Source organism: Equus caballus, chromosome 14 (assembly GCF_041296265.1).
Source record: "Equus caballus isolate H_3958 breed thoroughbred chromosome 14, TB-T2T, whole genome shotgun sequence".
Lineage (NCBI taxonomy): Eukaryota > Metazoa > Chordata > Mammalia > Perissodactyla > Equidae > Equus > Equus caballus.
The window spans coordinates 89,435,476-89,454,400 of record NC_091697.1 but is presented as its reverse complement, the minus strand read 5'-3'; the positions used below and the strand labels follow the sequence as shown (position 1 = coordinate 89,454,400).

Genomic DNA, 18,925 nt, shown 5'->3' with positions numbered 1-18,925 from the left:
CAATGGATGGACAACCCATCAAACCCTCACAGTGAGAGAGGTTATATTGCTTAGGCCAGAATTAGCGTTCACCCCACTTCTCCATTTCAATGAAGCACAACAATGCACCTTTGGAACTGGTGTAGAGAAAGAAACTCTAATATAGGTTTTCATGAAGGGAAGATTCAAGTTTTTAATCTCTTCGAAGCCAAGCAAAATCTTTCCTTTAAGTGGACTCCAATATAATCAATAATTTTGTATAGAGATCACAAATTCTCTTTCTCCAGACTGGTTATCTATGGGAATAACTTGCATTGTATGCATACTACAGAAAACCAAAACTAGACTTTACCACCAAGAGCATGAAAAGTAAACATAGTTAAACTCTCATTAAGCCTCATTTAGAGCATGCATTCTCGACAGGGGTGATATGGCATCCAAGGGGGCAAAAATTGGTTCTTGAGGGAGAACAAAACAATCTTAGATATTACAATGATTTGTGGCCCTCCAAAGCTCAACACTGCCTGACAAAATCTTATTCCTTAGTATTTACTTTCTCTCATTAAATTAAATGAAATTTTTCTCCTTAGAGGGGTGAATATGAAAACAATGTTGAGAAACACTGTTTTAAGATAAAATAAAAGCCAAGTTTTGTCTCTATAATCTTTGATTCCATCTTTAAAATCAGAATTGACTTTCATTTTTATCTAAATATCTGTTTACACTTTATATAATTTCCATCTTCCCTTGCTTCTTAGCTTTTCTCTGATTTTCTCTTTATTACTCCCCTTTGAGCCAGTAGCTGATGACTGGTGTGAACACGAGAAATGGTCACTCTTCCATCTTCACTCTGTTACTGATCTCTACTGTTACCACTTGCTCAGTGTTGGACCTCTGTCACCACAGCAAAGCAGAAGATGCTCACAGACCTACTGTGGCAACACTCACTACTGTGTCTATGTCCAATTCTGACTATAATGTTAAATGTGGTAAGATGACAAGAGAAGGGGCAATGAAAAACAGGGACAACTTCCTTACCGACCTTTCAGATTAGCTACTAACTTGGTCAGTTAACTCTAATACATTCATAATTCTAAGGTATATCTTCATAACTGGTCAGAATAGAAAAATGGGACAACAGAAAGCATTCTACCCCTATTTCTTAATATATACCTGATATAAAGGGGCCTGAAAACATGTGGAGAGTGAACTTACTGACCAAAGTATATTAATGACTGCATTTCTGTTGTAATTTACAATCTTTCAGAAGAGTTATTACTCTTACTTTACTAAATTTTACTAAAATAAATTATATAATTTCCTCATTCATTTAAACTTTTTCCTTTGCAAAACACCTTACATAATAATACTTTGCAACAGAATATGGCTTGCTATTTATACTGAAGCTGTCCCTAACACGTCCCCAATAATTTATGTTGAAGCTGGAAGGTAGAAAATTCATCAGAGGACAAGAACATTGGTTTAGGAATCTGAAGACAGACAGTGGGACATCTCTGATTTCATTATTTTATAATTTTTTGATCCTTAGTCAATTCAGTTGTAAAATCTGGACCAGGCGACATAGTTTTTAAGGGTCTTATAAAGATTTTGAGGCTGAAACTGTACACAAGGAGGCTGCCTGAGGTGAAATGGGACAGCAGCCATACAGCCAGGAGACCATACTGAGGCATTGGTGTCCCCGACTATCCCAACTTTCATTGCACATACCATTAAGGTTCATGAGAAGGCTAATTCCTAGATTCAATATGGTAACATAGTTATGTTGGTGATATTTGTGATTTATGTTTTTTTATAATATAGCACAATAGCACTACACCTGAGAAAAAGTGAAATAATTTTATTTTCCCCAAATCACCTGCAGAAGAAAACGTCCCCAGACTACAGCATCCTATTCCTTCCCACTTTGGAGGACAAAGGAGAGCGAGTAGAGATAATAGAAAATGTGTATGATGTGCTATAAGAATTAAATTCTTCTTATTGTAAATATAAAATAAAATTTAAGAGGAATAAGCTTTTCAGGGAGAAGTAAACTCTGGCTTATGTGATTACCTACCTTCAAAGAGCAGGAGGCCCTTTTGCTCGCACCTATTACAATAAACAAAAAAAGAGCATGGGCACCTTTTAAAGAAAACTAAGGACTGATTTGAGGAAGCGTTGCTTTTGTATATATAACAGCTACAAAAACAAAACAAAAATGACTATACACTTAAATAAGCCTACTAGCTAAACTAGAGCATTACTCCTCAGGAAGGGTTAGAGAAATCTAGTCAAAATGCTTTGTTCCATTAATATCTGATTTGCTGCATTTCCTAAGATTCAAGGTTGATTTTAGCTAGTTATGATCAATTCTAAAACACAATTCACTTCTAAATTGTGGTCTTCAGGGGTCTTTTGTGCAAATTCAAGGATTTAGACACAATGCTTTGTGAAAGGCACCACTTAAGAAAACCTAATTTTTCATAGGCCAGTGTTTGAAAAGATATTTTCTTCCTTGGAATTTAGATAAAATTTGGAGGAAAAATGTATATTTTGAGTATCAACTTGAAGTGCCAGCATGTCCATATGAATTGGGCGCACAACCTATTTACTGAAAAGAAAATCGTAGTACTAGAATCTTCTAAGTGTCCATATTCTTTGATTTTATAAAAGGAATTTTTGGCAACTTTGGAGGCATACAATCTGTAAATTGATGAAATTTTATACATACTTTCTTCTTTCCTCACATAGATATTTGTGAAAGAAATGTTTAATGTATTTAAAATTTGTATAAATTAAATTGGAAGTATTGTTTAGTAAACTTAGTGTTTACATCGCAGGAAAGCATAAATGAAGAAGAATGGGCAAAAGGGCTTGGAAGTTTAGATTTACACAATTTTTGAAAAATTCAAGAATACAAGGATAGGACCATTAGTTACAGATCATTTTGCTTTAGTACTTGTTTCTTTGATTTTCAGGAGACTTCTGTTTTTCTGTTGTGGGGAAAGTAAGAAAAATTACATCTGGAACATTTCCAATTTTTCTGCTAGCACTAAAAAAATAACTGTAGCAAGAACAACAAAAAAAGCTTCTATAAAAACCATTTGAAAATTGCCATAGACTTGAAGCATAATTTTCTTGGTGTGATATTACTGATGTCTCTTAAACTTTTAAAATAGAAATATCTGTTGGAAATTTAAAGTTCCCTTCCATATGTCCACAACAATCACCCTGTATTGTTCAGTAATATGAATGCTAAGATGTGAACTACAGGTGACGTAGACATGCCTTTGTTTTCACACTGATATTTCTTCTTAAGCAATACTCCCTTTTTAGTCCTTGAACATGAAGGCCACTTAAAACGTCCTTATTGTTTGTAATAACTTTTTGAAAAATCCACATGTTGTTTAATAGCAGCAGGCTTTCCACACAGGAAGTCCTTGATAAGGTGTCCTATTGTCTTCAGATCGTTGTTTTGTATCCCACTGCCTCTGCAAGTTCAGTTCCTCCTCCTTTGCTTGTGCTGCCTCCATTTTTTTTTTTTTTTTTTTTTTTTATCATTTGGCTACACAGAGCTGCCTCATGTCATTCTCTGCATACATCATCTCTGTTTTTTCTCTTTTCCTGCATAATGGCCCAGCTTTTCTGAGACTAGCTGCTGTCCCGAGTGGGATCCTTTACTAAAATGGGGATTGAATGAAGGTGGAGCACAAATTATCTGGAGGCGAAGGAAAACCAGGCATTGGAAAGGGACCCCGAAAGGAACGAGTAATGAACCAGAGTGGCCTCAATGAATTGCTGTAGAGGGAATTCTCAGTTTTGACACAAAAGGAATGCATGGCTACCAAGGAAAATCAAGGGGGGAGACTCTCACTAGGCAGCCTGCCTCGTAGGCTGGTCGGTACAGAGGGCTGAAGCCAGTAGCCCTCCCAGTTATGAACAGAAACAAACGTATTTTATGAGTAACAGTTAAGCATTCGAAGATGTCGTTTTGGAACACAAGGTACATTGAGGAGTTGACATCCCTTCATAATTCATGTTCATTGCTCTTCTAAGTAAAATATGTGTCTCCCTGTAGTTATTCTGTTAGGAATTATACTTTAAAGGCAAGAGGACATTTTTGATAATGCACATCTTAAACTTTTCATTAAACTACCAAATTTAAATTCTACCTTTTTGTGCACTCTGACATTTTTGTCTGGCATTTTCATTAATTTTGCGACATACATAAATGTAGCTGAAATGTTAACTGATCAATACTTTGTCTCTCTCATGTAGCACTAGCGCTCCGTTCCCCAAGGACCACACAGCAGAACAGAAATTAAATGTGTAAAATATCAAATGTTAATGTTAAACACAGCGGCACTTACTGTACAACGACAGAAAAGGCTAAAACAATTCCAAATGGACAGATGGTACCACAAATTATCTACAATCACATTTAAAGATTAAAGTTTGTCCTGTAAAATAATTCTTTGACGCACACTGAAGTGTGTCCTTTTACCGATAGCTCAGTTGTCCAATTATTTTTGTGCTCATTACAGTGAGAAATGACAGTACTGAAAAGAAAGAGAAAATGTGCACTCCTTTTTTGTCCATGTTGCGCCCACTGACATCCACAAGAACACAAACGTCTGGTCAAGAGCCTGATGAAAATTAGGCCCAATTTATGAGACATTTCCACATCTACAATAGATGATTCCAAAAGACAAGCGGTGCCTTCTGCACCACATCCGTCTGTGTTCGCTCTTAGGCATACAATATTCATAGTAAAATCTAAAAATCTAATTCATGGCATACAAAAACAAGGATATTCCCAGGAACGTGTTTGCTTATATTTTCTCCATCACCTTCCAGGCCAAGTTCAGCTTCTCATTTCATCAGCCGCCTTTGAATCTTCCCCACGGCACACAGATAGAGTGCCAAAGAGGCCAGAGCAGCGTTTCTTATGCTCTCCACTTTAACTGACATTGGGACAAAAAATTACTGTTTTCCCATTTTGACTTAATTATTCTACACTTATTTTTGGATAGTAAATTAGAAAAGAAAAATAAGACGGAATAGAAAAAAGGCACTTAAACATCATAAAGGTTACTGATTGGGGCCTAAAACCATCCGCATAATGGTACAAATACATGTGCTCCATGAAACAGCTGCATTTATGAAAAAGTGGGCCAAGTGGAACCAATATTATAATAATAGACCCATGGTCCATCAACAGGGAATGATGGGAACAATATGTTTGTAACAATGGGGTGCTGCTCATAGTCTTCTAATGGAAAGCAGTTCTTTTCAATAAACTGGCCTAAAAAGGCTCTGGTTATTCAATGAGATCTTTGAAACATTTCGTTTTTAAATACTCATATCCTTTAATATCTACAAGGTGAATAAAAATCCTACAGAAGTTTTTTTTTTTCTGAATTGTTATGATATTAAGATTATAGACATATATTTTAAAAGCTCTTTTAGAAAGGAAATAATACCTGCTGTGTGGCTTTGGCCAAGGCACTTGACTTTTCTGTGTCTCAGTTTCTTCCTATATATATTGGGAAAATAATATATATTGGGACAATAATGAGGTTGTTTGGAATATTAAATTCATTAGTGCATGAAAATGCCCCAAAAACAGTTCCCTGGCACACAAATGCTTAATAAATATTCGTCGTTATTATTATACAAAGATCTTTTTGTACTAGAATTTAATCTGAGGTTAAAATAGATGATTGATAGAAGATTATGAAATAGTTTAGAATTTAAATGGAAGGTCTAGGGAAAATTGCTACAACTACATTAAGCTATGCCCATCATCATTTAATAACTAGCTTTATTAGAGCAAACCCTTATTTATCTGGCATCATTGAATAAAGGGTTTCACCACATAAGAAATATTTTCAGATTGATTGACTGGTTCATTGGTTGGTCGAGTGATTTAGACAGCCATTTATATTGGGAGCCTACCAAGTGCTACATACTCTGTAGGTGATGCTGGGGTACCAGGGCAAAAAAGGCAGTGTTCCTGGGGCTGGCCCCATGGCCGAGTGGTTAAGTTCACGCGCTCCGCTCCAGGCGGCCAGTGTTTCGTTGGTTCGAATCCTGGGCGCGGACATGGCACTGCTCATCGAACCACGCTGAGGCGGCGTCCCACATGCCACAACTAGAAGGACCCACAACGAAGAATATACAACTGTGTACCGGGGGGGCTTTGGGGAGAAAAAGGAAAAAAATAAAATCTTTGGAAAAAAAAAAAAGGCAGCGTTCCTACTCTCATGGAACTCCCAGTTCAGGTCCAGATAAGTGAAATATGGTTTTGTTATGTGTTGTGTTCATCACATTCAATAGAATGTAATTCAGTGCCTTCTTTTGTCAATGAAACAGTTAATGTTATTGTTTCTTGTCAAAAGTACTCTGAATGTGTGTTCACATTTGGTTTGTGGCCTCTTCGTTCACCATCAGTGTCAGCAGTCCCTTTTCCTACCCTTATTGTGCCCTCTCCCACTTTTCTGCAAGCGTCTTGCATTCAGCTGGTGTTTCATTGAACTGAGTCTGTTAGAAACTGACCACCAGCTAAGAGAAATATTATTACATTTCTTCCCCAATGAACTGTGAATCCCTTACAGTGAAATTACTCAAGTGTTATCATGAACATGTACCTAAATTTATCAGAATTTCAGTGTCTGATTTTTTTTTTAATCAGAAGGAAATTGTGAAAAAAATCAGCCATCTTGAATTCATTTATATGAGTGACTTCTAGAAGCCAGATGAAGTTAATGGAGACTTACACAACACATAGTAATGTTAAAGCCTTCAAAATGAATGTTCTTGAACAAACGATATAATTATATAGATTTCCCTGTTTTCAAATTTCACAAATGGCTGTGGGGAATGACTTTGGAAGGAGTGAATCAAAGATGGCAGCACGATTCTTTCGGCAGAATATTATTGCCTGTTACAAGGACTCATGGAACCTGGAAGTAATGGCATAAAATATGCATAGAAACTCAGTATCATTTTTTCCTCATTAACATCAAAGTGCCTCTATGATAATGAAAAATCATAGTAAAATTTGTTTAACAGTACCCTGATGTATTTATTATGTGAAAGAGCTAAATAAAAGAATATTGAAAGAGGCAGATTTTCTTTTCTAAAACTTGACGATGACAGTCGCTTTCTTTAAGGAGACAACAACATGTCTATGGGAAGCAGGCCGGCTAACTTTCTGGTAACTTACAACACAAAGGGACATACACACTCTTTGTTCCATGTGCTCAGACATTAATGAAAGTCCCATACAAGGCCTGAGAGGAGGACAGACCTCAAAGTACTAAACAGATGTGCATCCCCTCATTTGAATGGTAATACTAAATGTTGATTTGTTACTATAATTAAGGCTCTTCTTGTAAGCCCCCATAATAAAGTCATACTCTGCTAAACTGGTAACTATAAGGAAGCATAACGTAGTCATACTCTAAAAATAGGACAATAAAATAAAGGATTTCAAAAGAAGGACTCTACTTAAACTTGAAACTGAAATCCCGAATAAGCAAAAATAATGTGGGAGCAGAAAATCCCTTAAAGTTAAAGCTCAGAGGAAAGTATTCTTTTGGATTTTCTAGTTTTGCAAGTTGGTCTCATCAGCAGTTTTTAAACAAGCAAAGTAAAAGGCTACTAGATGAACATTCTTGGAGGACTATTTGGATCTATCAAATTCTCACTTGTGCCTTTCTAAAAACTGGAAATTTCAGAAATAATAAAACAATTCTTAAATAGGTCACATCTACTTCCAATTGGTGCAATATTAAAGTAGTATCAACTAGCATTCTCCTGCTAATGGTTTTCACAGTTTGAAAAAATATCTATAGAACCAATACAGCTAAAATGAGGATGGTCCAGATTATTAATTTTTTTTAACACTGAGGACTTTTCTTGGCTCTGCTATTGGGATCTGGAATTATGCAATATGTAAAATTTACTTTTTAACTGTCACAGAGAAAATTATACATTGGCGGAGATGTCTTGCGTTCCGGAAATCTGAGGAGGGGGGAATGTATTCTTGGACTCAGACCTTGAACAATCCATCAGCTTCCTGCCCACAGCAAATCTGTCCAGTCAAGTCTTAAAATAGGAGTTTTAAAATGGCCACATCAACATAACTGTTACTATAGCCACAGAAACATGGAGCTATGATTACTGAATTTAATGAATAACAATGTAAATAATACAGTATGATCATACCACAAAAGCAGCCAGGCTTCTTGGGGGTGAATCCCAATCCAAGCAACTATTAACGTAGTATGCAGCGTTTACGAGCACCATGACACAACGCTTCATTCTGATAAAGTTTCTTAGTAACAGCTGTAAGGAAGACGAAAATATTATTAGAATTTGCAAGACTAAAAACCCATCAGATTTGCTACAAAATTCTTCAAGCTTAGCGTGATTTAAAAAGGATTCAAAAAGTTAATAAAGTTGTAAGAATAAACCAAGCAATTTGGCTCACAAGTTAGAAAAAAAATGTATTGCTGGAGAAAGTGGAAAGAACAGAATCAGAAGAGCAGTTTCTTAGCTAAATATATTTTCTTAAATAATATTATCATGTAGATTGGGCTACCTTCGTTCAAAAGAAAAAAATCTCGAACAGATTAAAAATATTTTTTGCTACTTACATGCTACGAACATTAAATATATTTTTTAACTCTTAAATCTTATCGTGGTTTTAAGATTCTTTACATGCTTTAATTTCAAGATATTTCAAAGTGAAGCGGACAACTTGGAATGTTTTTATTTAGGATCTTAGAGAAAAACCGGTCAAGTATTGCTTTATTATAGAAAACCATTTTAGTAGGAGTCTCTCTTTCTTACCATCATTATCAGACTTCCTCTCCTTCTGTCTCCCTCTCTCTCTCTCTTTCCCACCATAAATTTAACCTATATCTTCTCATTACATTTTCAAAATTTTGGAGTTAGGAAACAATTTATGGTAACCAAGTGCTTTACAAAATCTTTTACTCCAAAAAGTACGTGAGAATTAATATAATTTAAATTTAAAATTTAAAACTAAGGCATGACAATGACTATAAAAAGAATAGCCTATAAACTAGATGATAGTTCAAAAAATTACTTGCAGCTATGTTAATAATTAGAACAACATGTCTGCAGGTTAATATTTTGCTACTTCCAAATAGACTTCAACGCTGATCTGGTATTTTAAAGAAGTAGCTATATAAAGGTCCTATGGAAAAAATACACATCTATGTATAAATATAGATGCATGTACATGCATATCAGTTTTCACAATTTGTGAAAAATGATATTCCTTTCAGGCAAGGTTAAGAGTCTCCCTATTTTCCTTCTTGGTCCCGATCACTTTTCTTTAGGAGCCACTTTTATCTATAATTGTGGAAAAATGTAACCTGTATTTCTATTTAGATAGATATTGCATTTGTAATTCATGCACTGTCTTTAAACAACCAAAGATTCCACTATTTATGGTGAATTGACTGGATTAAAAACAAAGATATCTCTAGTCTTCTAACAGTACAGAAAATTATTAAATACTTTAACACACAAATGAGTTCTGTAAACTTTATGGCCATAACAAATACATTTTATTTTAGTTGTGTTAATCGGAAGTAAATATTTTTTAAAGGGGTAATTCAGTACTCTTTCTTAACTTGATATCAAACCTAATTTAAAACTACAAGTCTAATTACAAGATAGCAAGCCTAATTTAAAATTCCTTCATGATAGGAAAATCAGATTTGCTGATTTTCTATTTTCTTAGCTAAAAATGCCAATAAAAGTTCCCTTCTAAAAGATCACAGTCAAAATCTAATTAACAGGAAGGTTTCTCTTAAAAGATGCAGCCCCCTCTCTTGTGCATTAGAGGGAAGAGTTTATGCTGGGCTCGCTTTCCACACACCTGCATCATACCTGTGGGTGGTCTGGACATACATTTGAACCTCAGCTTTTGGTGTTCTCATTTACACATTCCATGGCAATCAAATTGTATTTTATGTTCAAAATGATCATTCTTTTGCTAACGCATGATTACATATCCATTCTACGCAGCGCCTCAATATCCCCTTTCCTTTCTGACCACCCCCATCCAACTTATTAGTTTGGTATTGTCCTTGTTTGATCTTTTAAGGAAAGGAAGAGAAGAGGGGGGGAAAAAAAGAAGAAAAGAAAGAGCCATTTCACATAAGTAGATGATCCCAAATTCCATAGTTTCCCCCCCTCCATGCCTCCAAAGTTTATTTGAATTTACTTAGATGTTTTACAGATATAATCAGGTCTTCCCAGAGGGATTAATCTTTCCTTGCTTTTTACCTGTTTAGAGAGTCTGTTTTCCTCTTCAATGTACTTCTGTTCTTTGGGTATTAATGTTCGTAAGCTGGCTTTCACCTATACATCAACATATGTGTCTGTTATGGATTAATATATTACAAATGTTTACAAGTTTTTCACGCAGTTCAATTTGCAATCATTTCTAAAGTTTCAAAGTCCTGGCTGCTGTGCTCATAAAATATAAATGTATACAGTTGCACATGCATGCGCTTCCATTCCTTACGGCGGCAGGCAGCGGCCGCAGCACAGCCGCACGGCAGCCGCCAACTATAACAGAAAGTGTGGGTGTGCCAGGCAGTGGCAGAAGCGTATTCTCCAAGATACATCAAGGTTTAGAGAAAATGAGGAATGACAGAAATTCTCTACAAATCAGGAACAAAAGCTTTCATGAAACTGAACTCTTTAGCAGTACAAAAAAGCCAAAGTTAAGACTTACAGCATTAAAAATCACATCTATTTCAAGATAGATGACCCCCTTTGTTGGCCCTGTCAGCTGCTTGTTTTTCAAGACGTAGGCTTTCTGTTCACCATTTTGAATCTGCGGGAAAAGGACATGACAGCCGTCTGTCTCGCGGTCTCCACTGAATACACTCCCTCAGTGACCTTTGACCCCCAGCTGCTGAAACTGACAGAGAACCCAAAACAACTGTGGCAATTCTGACAAGTACCTGTTCATTACCAGGATCAAGTCTGTCAGGAAAAATTAACTATCATGGGATTCAACATGGCCGTGAATTGAGTATGTTAAAATTTTTAGTGTTCTTATTACAGACCTCGGTTGAGAAATGACAGATATAGAGCTGAGGGTTTTTTTTTTTCCTTGAGCAAAAGCAACACAGAGCAGTGCGTCAGGTGAATAAAACTTACAGACAGCAATGGTATAGCAACTTTGCCCAGAAAGTCAGCACTTCGATCACGATCTTCATCATAAACTGTCACTTCAAGAACTGAATGGATATCTTTAATGTTGCTGCATAATAAATATACGTAAGAAAAAGACTTCATCAGTGGGGAATCAGAACAAAAACGCTTTTGAAAATTTAGATAGTTCCAGCTGACTTGGTGTGTGTCTTTATGTATCCTGTTTGCATACACAAGGTAGCTTGGTATCTGACAGAATTTCCCACAATGCACCTTAGTAGACTACAGTGATGATTCTATTATCTGGAACTTTGAACATCATTGTAATTTCAAGTTGTAATTTTTTAATGAAATATAGTTTTCCATCTGGATGGGCACAGAGTAAGTTATTGTAAAAAAAACAAACATCAATAAGCGGCACGGATGTTTTTTAGACTTTTCCTTTTTCTCATTATCACAATAATTCCTATCTTCCTATTACCCCCACTTAAAGACCACCAGGTTTGATAGTAGCATGACAGCATATTTTATACAACTTTTCTTTTTTATTATCATAGGACATCTCCTTTTTTGTTCATAGCTCTCACCAAAACATTGTTATTTCTGTTAGGTTTATAGTAAAAATTATCCAATACAGAAAACAGAATGGAGAAAATGTAACATTGATAGCTATTGTACCTCCCAAGGATTTAGAAATTAAGTCATGTTCCATTTTGTTCCAAAGACAATATATGTTAATAAACAACTGTGCAAATTCTTCATATTTTTGTTTCTGGAAAAATAAGCCCCAGTTGTTGACAGCATTTATTCTTTGATCAAACTGTTTACCAAGAAAACATGAATTAAGAGAAAACAAAAAACGAATGTATTCATTATTGAAAGATTGCAGCCACATGTGAGAAGAGGCTTTATCAGGGCACAATCAATTAATGGCTTTGATAATAATCAAACCTATTCATTCAATTATGCATTCCAGAGAAAAACACCCTCCACAACCTTCTTAGGAGTGTGGGTCCCCTGACCAGGCTTTCATCTCTTATAAAAATAGGGAATTCCTTAAAGATAAATTGGTCAGATAATTAAATCTGATTAGTTACTGGCTCTTAAGCAGAGACATTATAAGAAATTAATGAGGAATTTAGCAGTTTTAAATATACAAAAAAATAAATCTATGTTAGAAAACTTTTAAGAAGTCCTTAAGTTTGGGGAGTTTTCCTTTGTTCAGAGTTCATTTCTAAAGCCCAGTTTAAAAAAAAACAAACGTAGGAGATACTATAGTATAGAGTCGGCAGCTTTTACAGTGCATGGTCGAAAAGATTTACAAACTTTTTAAAACAAAAGAGAAATTAACTCAAAAGATGTTTTGGTAACTACGACAATACTTAATATCCTTATTGTGCTAAAATGCAACAAACCAAAACTAAGGCATCTGCCGAATGCGAGACTGGATTGTTTGCTGATTTGAGCAATGGAACAAATAAAGCTTTGTCCTCCTTGGTGTCAATGCTATTGGGGAGAATTTCAATAGAAAGTATAAAAGGAAGAAGCAGTATGGCAATTCAGTTAATGGGAGCGAAATCCTTAGTCAAATCATATAAAATGCACAGTTTAAAAAAAATATCTGTGCAAACAGAAAAACGGCATATCCCTTCCCCAGGTTTCACTATCAGGAAGGTAATGCAATTATGAAATTCACCATTGCTAGCAAAGGCAGGCCAGATACATTGAGCTGTTAATCGGTGAAGAATAAACACACACACAAAATCTCAAAAATAAATAGCATTTAGTACCGTTTTTAAAATGAGCTCAAGGTAATGGTGACTTACAATGTGAAGACTTTGTTCCACTCGGGATTGAGATTTTTGTAGACGGTGTGTGTTAACAGCCTATCATTGTTCAATTCAACTACACAAAATGGGTCACTTTTACCTACAAGAGATTTGGGGGGAACATTTTTAGTATACATAGCACCCACAGTTCACAGTGTCATGATCATGGCTGTATTTCTTGTCTAAAAAGTTTTATAGAAAACAAAAAGTAAAGTACAATTTTAAAAATTAAAAAATAAAACATCAAAATAGAATTAGATGTATTTGGACGATGTTAACAATTTTGACTCATAGCAATTTACAATCTGGAGAAAGTAAAACAGAGTAAATTACATAGCTGTTATTTCAATTTGCAATTATTTTTTTACAAAAAATAATAATACAACAGCCAATTATGAGGGAAAATGAAATGCATGTGCATCCCTACCTCAGTTTGTAATTCTGTAACGACTGTTTGAAAGGTTCAGCCCCTTTACTTTTATGCATGTATTTTCTAACTCATCTGACTCACTAGTAACTTGTGATAGAAATTTCTAAGCAAGGTTATTTTGGGGAAACTGCTATATTGCAGAATTACATTTTAATCTGACTTTAGATTCTCTTCTGAAATATCTGTGGCATCACAAGCTATGCCAAATTAGACCCTCCGAGGCAGAAAAATTCTACCATTTGAAACTTAACTTCAACAACCAATCTGCATGTTAAAGAGCAGTATTTTGTTCTGTCCACTGAGAGTAAAGGATTTGGAATTTATCAGGTATTCACAGCCATTCTGCTCTGCCATGGTCAAATCTCGTCCATTCGGCAATTATATTTTGTGATGTCCTCAATATTTTTGTAATGTCATGTGTATTATAAGAACCCATAAAGTCAGAGGCTCTATGGGGCCAGCATTAATGATATTAGTGCAGCATGTAATTTGTTGGATATCTTATACAAATGACAATGAAATCAATATTTAGACAAAGCTGTCCAGAGGTCATATCTTTTAAACTACAATATTGATTTAGACTACATAAGAGGTTAATGTGCATATTATCAACTTTAATGATAAAGAATAATTGTTTTAAATGCATTGTGAATCGTAGTCACAGTAGTTTACACTTCTGTGAAAGCTTAAATATCACTGAAGATTTTCAATTAAATTTTAATAGGAAGGAATTCATTAGCTATCAGTGACGGAGAAGCTATGTATTCCCACACAGCAGTGTATTTACTTTCCATATTGTAATTCTTAAAATGAGCTGTACAAACTTTGACTCACCTTTAATTTACTTTATTAATTTTATATTAAAAAAGAGATTTAATATGTGTGTGTTAGTTCAGTGGCCTCATATACCCCAGGATAATTGCATAATTTAACATTATACTAGTCTTTTCAGTTTTTGGTCTTGGGAATAATTTTCAATAAAGAATAGAAAACTGAAAGTCCTGGAGGTCTGGTGAAAATTTCACCTCTGGCTTAGGATCTGTATTAATTTTTTTCCTACCTTCTTCATTCCTCTTGCCCTATTTTCTACCACTCTCATTTAAAGCTCACACACACCGTGGGAGATAGTATTCAAAAAAGAATATTTTGTTCATTAAAACACATTGTAATAGGTTTTATTTGTCACATCAACAATTTTATTTTCTCCCATAGAATTCAAGGACAAGCATAAAAAGTAGATTCAAATAGTTTGCAAAACCTTACTTATTCTTAGGGCTCATTTTAAGTATCTTCTTTCCACGTAGATTTGTACTGAGTACTATGGTATGAACAAAAGAACAGAGGACATAAACTACAACCTCAAATAGTTTATAAAAGGGTTGGACAGATCAAATAGACCTACCTATAACAAGCAGAGAGAATATTCAAGCCACATTTATGACAGAATCCATGTCAAAAGAGTAGCTACTTCACTTTCATTTTAGACAGAACTTTAGATGAAATGATTAGCTCTGGAAACATTTACTTAAAAGACAAGTATAACTCTCACAGTCTTCCTTGGATTTCCTCTGAATTTTTCGCATATGCATGTACATTCATGTTAATTCAGTGAAACAAAGACTAGATACAGATAGCTCTTTTGGGCATTTTTGTTCCCTCATTTTCACCTGCTTTACTTCCATTACTATTCTATTTCAATTGACTTGGTTTTACTTGCCCTCAAGTGATCAACCATGTGCAATAGACTCAGTCAAAATTGCGCCACTTCTCTAACAGCGAAACACAAGAACAAACTCCAGAAACCAATATCTATGGGGAAAAAAATTTAAACTTCTACAAGCAGAGGATGAAAATCTTTACTTGATTCTTTCCGCACAGGAATTGTATTCAGTTGTGTAAGAGGTCTCCAATACTTCTAACCAACCCCATGGAAAGTCTCACAAATCATCACCTACTTTGTTACTATATCTTTATTTGCTGATAAAAGAAGAGCTAGTGTCAGTGATGGGCTCAAAGATCCTAGAGAAACAAAATCTGTTCTTAACATTTAAGACTTTTCATATCTTGTTAAGAAACTAATACATTTATCAAACCCTATGACCATGAGGCTGTGGCTATCCATAGTTTCTTACCATTTAGTTGATTATTTCTCAAAACCGTTCCTAGAGCAAACCAATATCAGCCATCTATCACATTACCTACCCACTCAGTCACTCTTTTCTATCGGAATAAAGGCTTTATACCTCTAGAGACCAAAAACAGTTTGAGCACCTTCTGAAGCCCATTCACAGTTATTTTGCTATTCTAAATTCCAGTGGCAAGCCTTCATTGACAAAAATAATCTCCTATCTGCACCTATCTTACAATTCGAAATGGGTAAGCAGTATAATATTTGAGAGACCACCTTAGACACTACGCAGAATGTAATGGTGCTTACATTTAAAAAAAGAGCCTTTTGCCTAAGATTAGACCAAACTACTATTTAACGTGGCTTTAACTTACATTGATTTTTTCCAATCTGCAGTCTATTATTCTTAATGTGCTTATGGTCATATTAAAGACTGAACTGTGGTCAGTGACATAAACCTATCCACGTAAATTCTGTCAGTTTACACTTCTCTGAAAACTTATTCTCATCCCAGAGCCTATAGGTTAAAATCCACATTGTATGGCACAGAGTATCATCTTTCAGCCTCATCTCCAGTCTCAAGACCCATTAGGCCTCTTACTTGAGCTACACCACACCTTTGACTCCTCAAATATTCCATGTATTTCCAGAGCTCTGGGCAAGGCACAGAAGTTCAAAGTAAAAGGGCCAGTGGTCTGGGGAAAAGGGCCTAAAGTTCTGAGGCTGAACAAGCTGGGATCAAATACTCACTCCATGACCCTGGGCCTGTTCTTTTGTACATAAAATAGTGACAGTAATGGCCCCTTGCATCAGTAAGAGTTTGAATATAACTGGCAGACTGTCTGGCACACTAGCAAGGCATTAGTAAATAATAGTTTTAGTAATACCATTTCAAATAAATATTTGAAACGTCATAATATGCTTCAAAGTACAAATGTATCAGGAAACAACTCACATCTTGAGCTAAATCTCCTGGTCCAAAGAACAAACATTTGTAAAATATTTTACAAAAAAAATTTAGAAAATAAAGGGCAATTACATTACTTATTACTATAATAGTTATAAACAGTTACTGAGATTTTATTATAAGCCCAACATTATGTTTACATTCATTTGCTCAAAAGCTTTTATGACTACTCCATGAGAAAGGTATTTTTACTATCCCCATCTTACAGATAAGGAAACTGAGGCTGGGAGATTATATAACTCACCAGGTCACACAGGTTGTGTGCAGTGGAGCTATTCCAATGCAGGTCTATCTGACCTTCAGAGACCTTGCTCTATCCCTGTCGTCCTTGCTCCCTTTAATTTTGTTGTCAGTGCTGTCCAGCCAATTCTGATTCAGTTTTCATGGCCAATTTTTTCGGAAGTAGGTGGCCAGACTCCTTCTTCCTAGTTTGTTTTAGCCTGGAATTTCAGCTGAAAACTGTCCACCATGGGTGTCTCTGCTGGTATTTGAAATACCAGTGGCATAGCTTTCAGCATCATAGCATCTCATGGCCACCACAATATGACAACCAACAGATGAGTGGTGTGGTTCCCTGACCAGGAATTGAACTTGGGCCTTGAAGGTGAGAGCACTGAATCTTAATCACTATCACCAGGGCTGGCTGCTTCCTTTAATTAAATAATACTATATTTAAATGTAAACCACTAGGCAAGACCTTACCCTGTACCACATCTTAGTAGTTAGTAGGCCACACATGGGAAGAGCTGGGTAATGTTTTGTCTATAGATTCATTCATTAAAGAAGTATTTGTCGCTTACCATGTACAAGGCAGTGTTCTATGTGTTGAGGAGACAGAAATGCATAAAACAATAGGAAAAGCCCTGACCTCATGGAGTTTACATTGAGGAAGATGACAGATAATGAATAAGATCATTTTATAGTACTTTAGAAGACAATAAGTACTGTGGAGAAAAATAAAAATGGGAAGGGCGATGAGTGGTGCTTGTATGTATGTGCCACTTTTAAAAGGGCTGCCACAGAAAGTCTCACTGAGAAAGTGACACATGAGCAAAGGAATGGAGGAGAAAGAGGAGTGAGCCTTGGGTTACCTGGAGGAACAGATGATGGAAAGGTCAGAGAAGTGACTGTGCCTAGTGTTTCTAGGAGTATCCAGGAAGCCAGCGTGACTGGAGAAATGGATCGTTAGATAACATAGTCAGAAATGTACAGGAGGGTGGCAGGCCTCTGTAAGATTTGGCTTTCAGTTTAAGTGGGAGGGGAAGTTTCTGGAGGGATTTGGGTTGAGATGTGACATGATCTGATGGCTGGTATTTGGAGACCAGATAGAGAGAGGGCTACTGGGGTGGTAGGGGGAAGAGTTAAGAGGCTGTTGCAATAATCTAGATGATGGAAAGTGGTTAGATTCTGGATATATTTTGAAGATAGAACCAACAAGATTTGCAGGTATCAATACTTAACAATCTATTATGCCTGATATTATTATTTGGAGACGGAAAACAATTCATTGAGCTTAGGTAAGCCAGTCTTTCTCCAAGGACAAGAAGTATTCAGTAAAGTATAGAGACTGGATATCCAGAATCTGGCAAAGAGGAAAATCTAGGCAAGGAGAGAGCAGGCAATTTTATGTTTAACTTCTATTTATCTTTTCCTTTTAAAAAATTATCTTTTTACAGTTATCAGTAATGAATGCCGACATCAGGTCTTCACATACTATGTTATGTTTGACTAATTTAGAAAGTATCCTTCTGCCACTGCATGATTCGAGGGCAATTAAAAATTAACAGCAATTTCAATGAAAATAATAGTAAACATAGAATATCAAATCTTGTAAACTTACTACTCAAAAGCATACATTATAGTTTTATTTTAAAGAAGTGGTTACATACAGTTAATGTGCTTATCTGGTTTGATAAATGATGCTTTAAATGACTGGCTTTTCAGTTCCTAAATTTTACAACCTTGATTATGTGCCGCTTAAACAAATGAAAATAATCATAGAAATACCAGTGATGGACCTAACCATTAATTATCTCCTTAATTATTCCTTCCTTTCATCCTTTTATCATTCCAGTTATACCCTGTGATAAGCTGCTGTGCTTGCTGAAGTATCTGAGGAGTGGGGTTGACTAGAGGATGAAGTATTGATGTCTAGAAAGTGCACTACATTCCGCAAAGCTCTAGAAAGGGATGCAAAGCTCTCCCCTATAATGTTTTTTTTTTTTAAAGATTTTATTTTTTTCCTTTTTCTCCCCAAAGCCCCCCGGTACATAGTTGTATATTCTTCGCTGTGGGTCCTTCTAGTTGTGGCATGTGGGACGCTGCCTCAGAGTGGTTTGACGAGCAGTGCCATGTCCGTGCCCAGGATTCGAACCAACGAAATACTG

The 18,925-nt window shown here is 35.7% G+C and overlaps 1 protein-coding gene across 29 annotated transcripts in view; it reads right to left on the bottom strand.

The window, feature by feature from the left end:
- MCTP1 (multiple C2 and transmembrane domain containing 1) overlaps window positions 1–18,925 on the bottom strand; it is a 499,995-nt gene that overhangs the window by 139,587 nt on the left and 341,483 nt on the right. For all 29 annotated transcript variants that reach the window (XM_023617967.2, XM_023617972.2, XM_023617969.2 and 26 more), the window contains 5 exons: window positions 13,011–13,113; window positions 11,191–11,293; window positions 10,760–10,861; window positions 10,306–10,380; window positions 8,209–8,328 (listed from right to left, as the gene is read on the bottom strand). In XM_023617967.2, coding sequence (XP_023473735.1) covers window positions 8,209–8,328; window positions 10,306–10,380; window positions 10,760–10,861; window positions 11,191–11,293; window positions 13,011–13,113 — 503 coding nt within the window. The remainder of the gene's footprint in view (window positions 1–8,208; window positions 8,329–10,305; window positions 10,381–10,759; window positions 10,862–11,190; window positions 11,294–13,010; window positions 13,114–18,925) is intronic.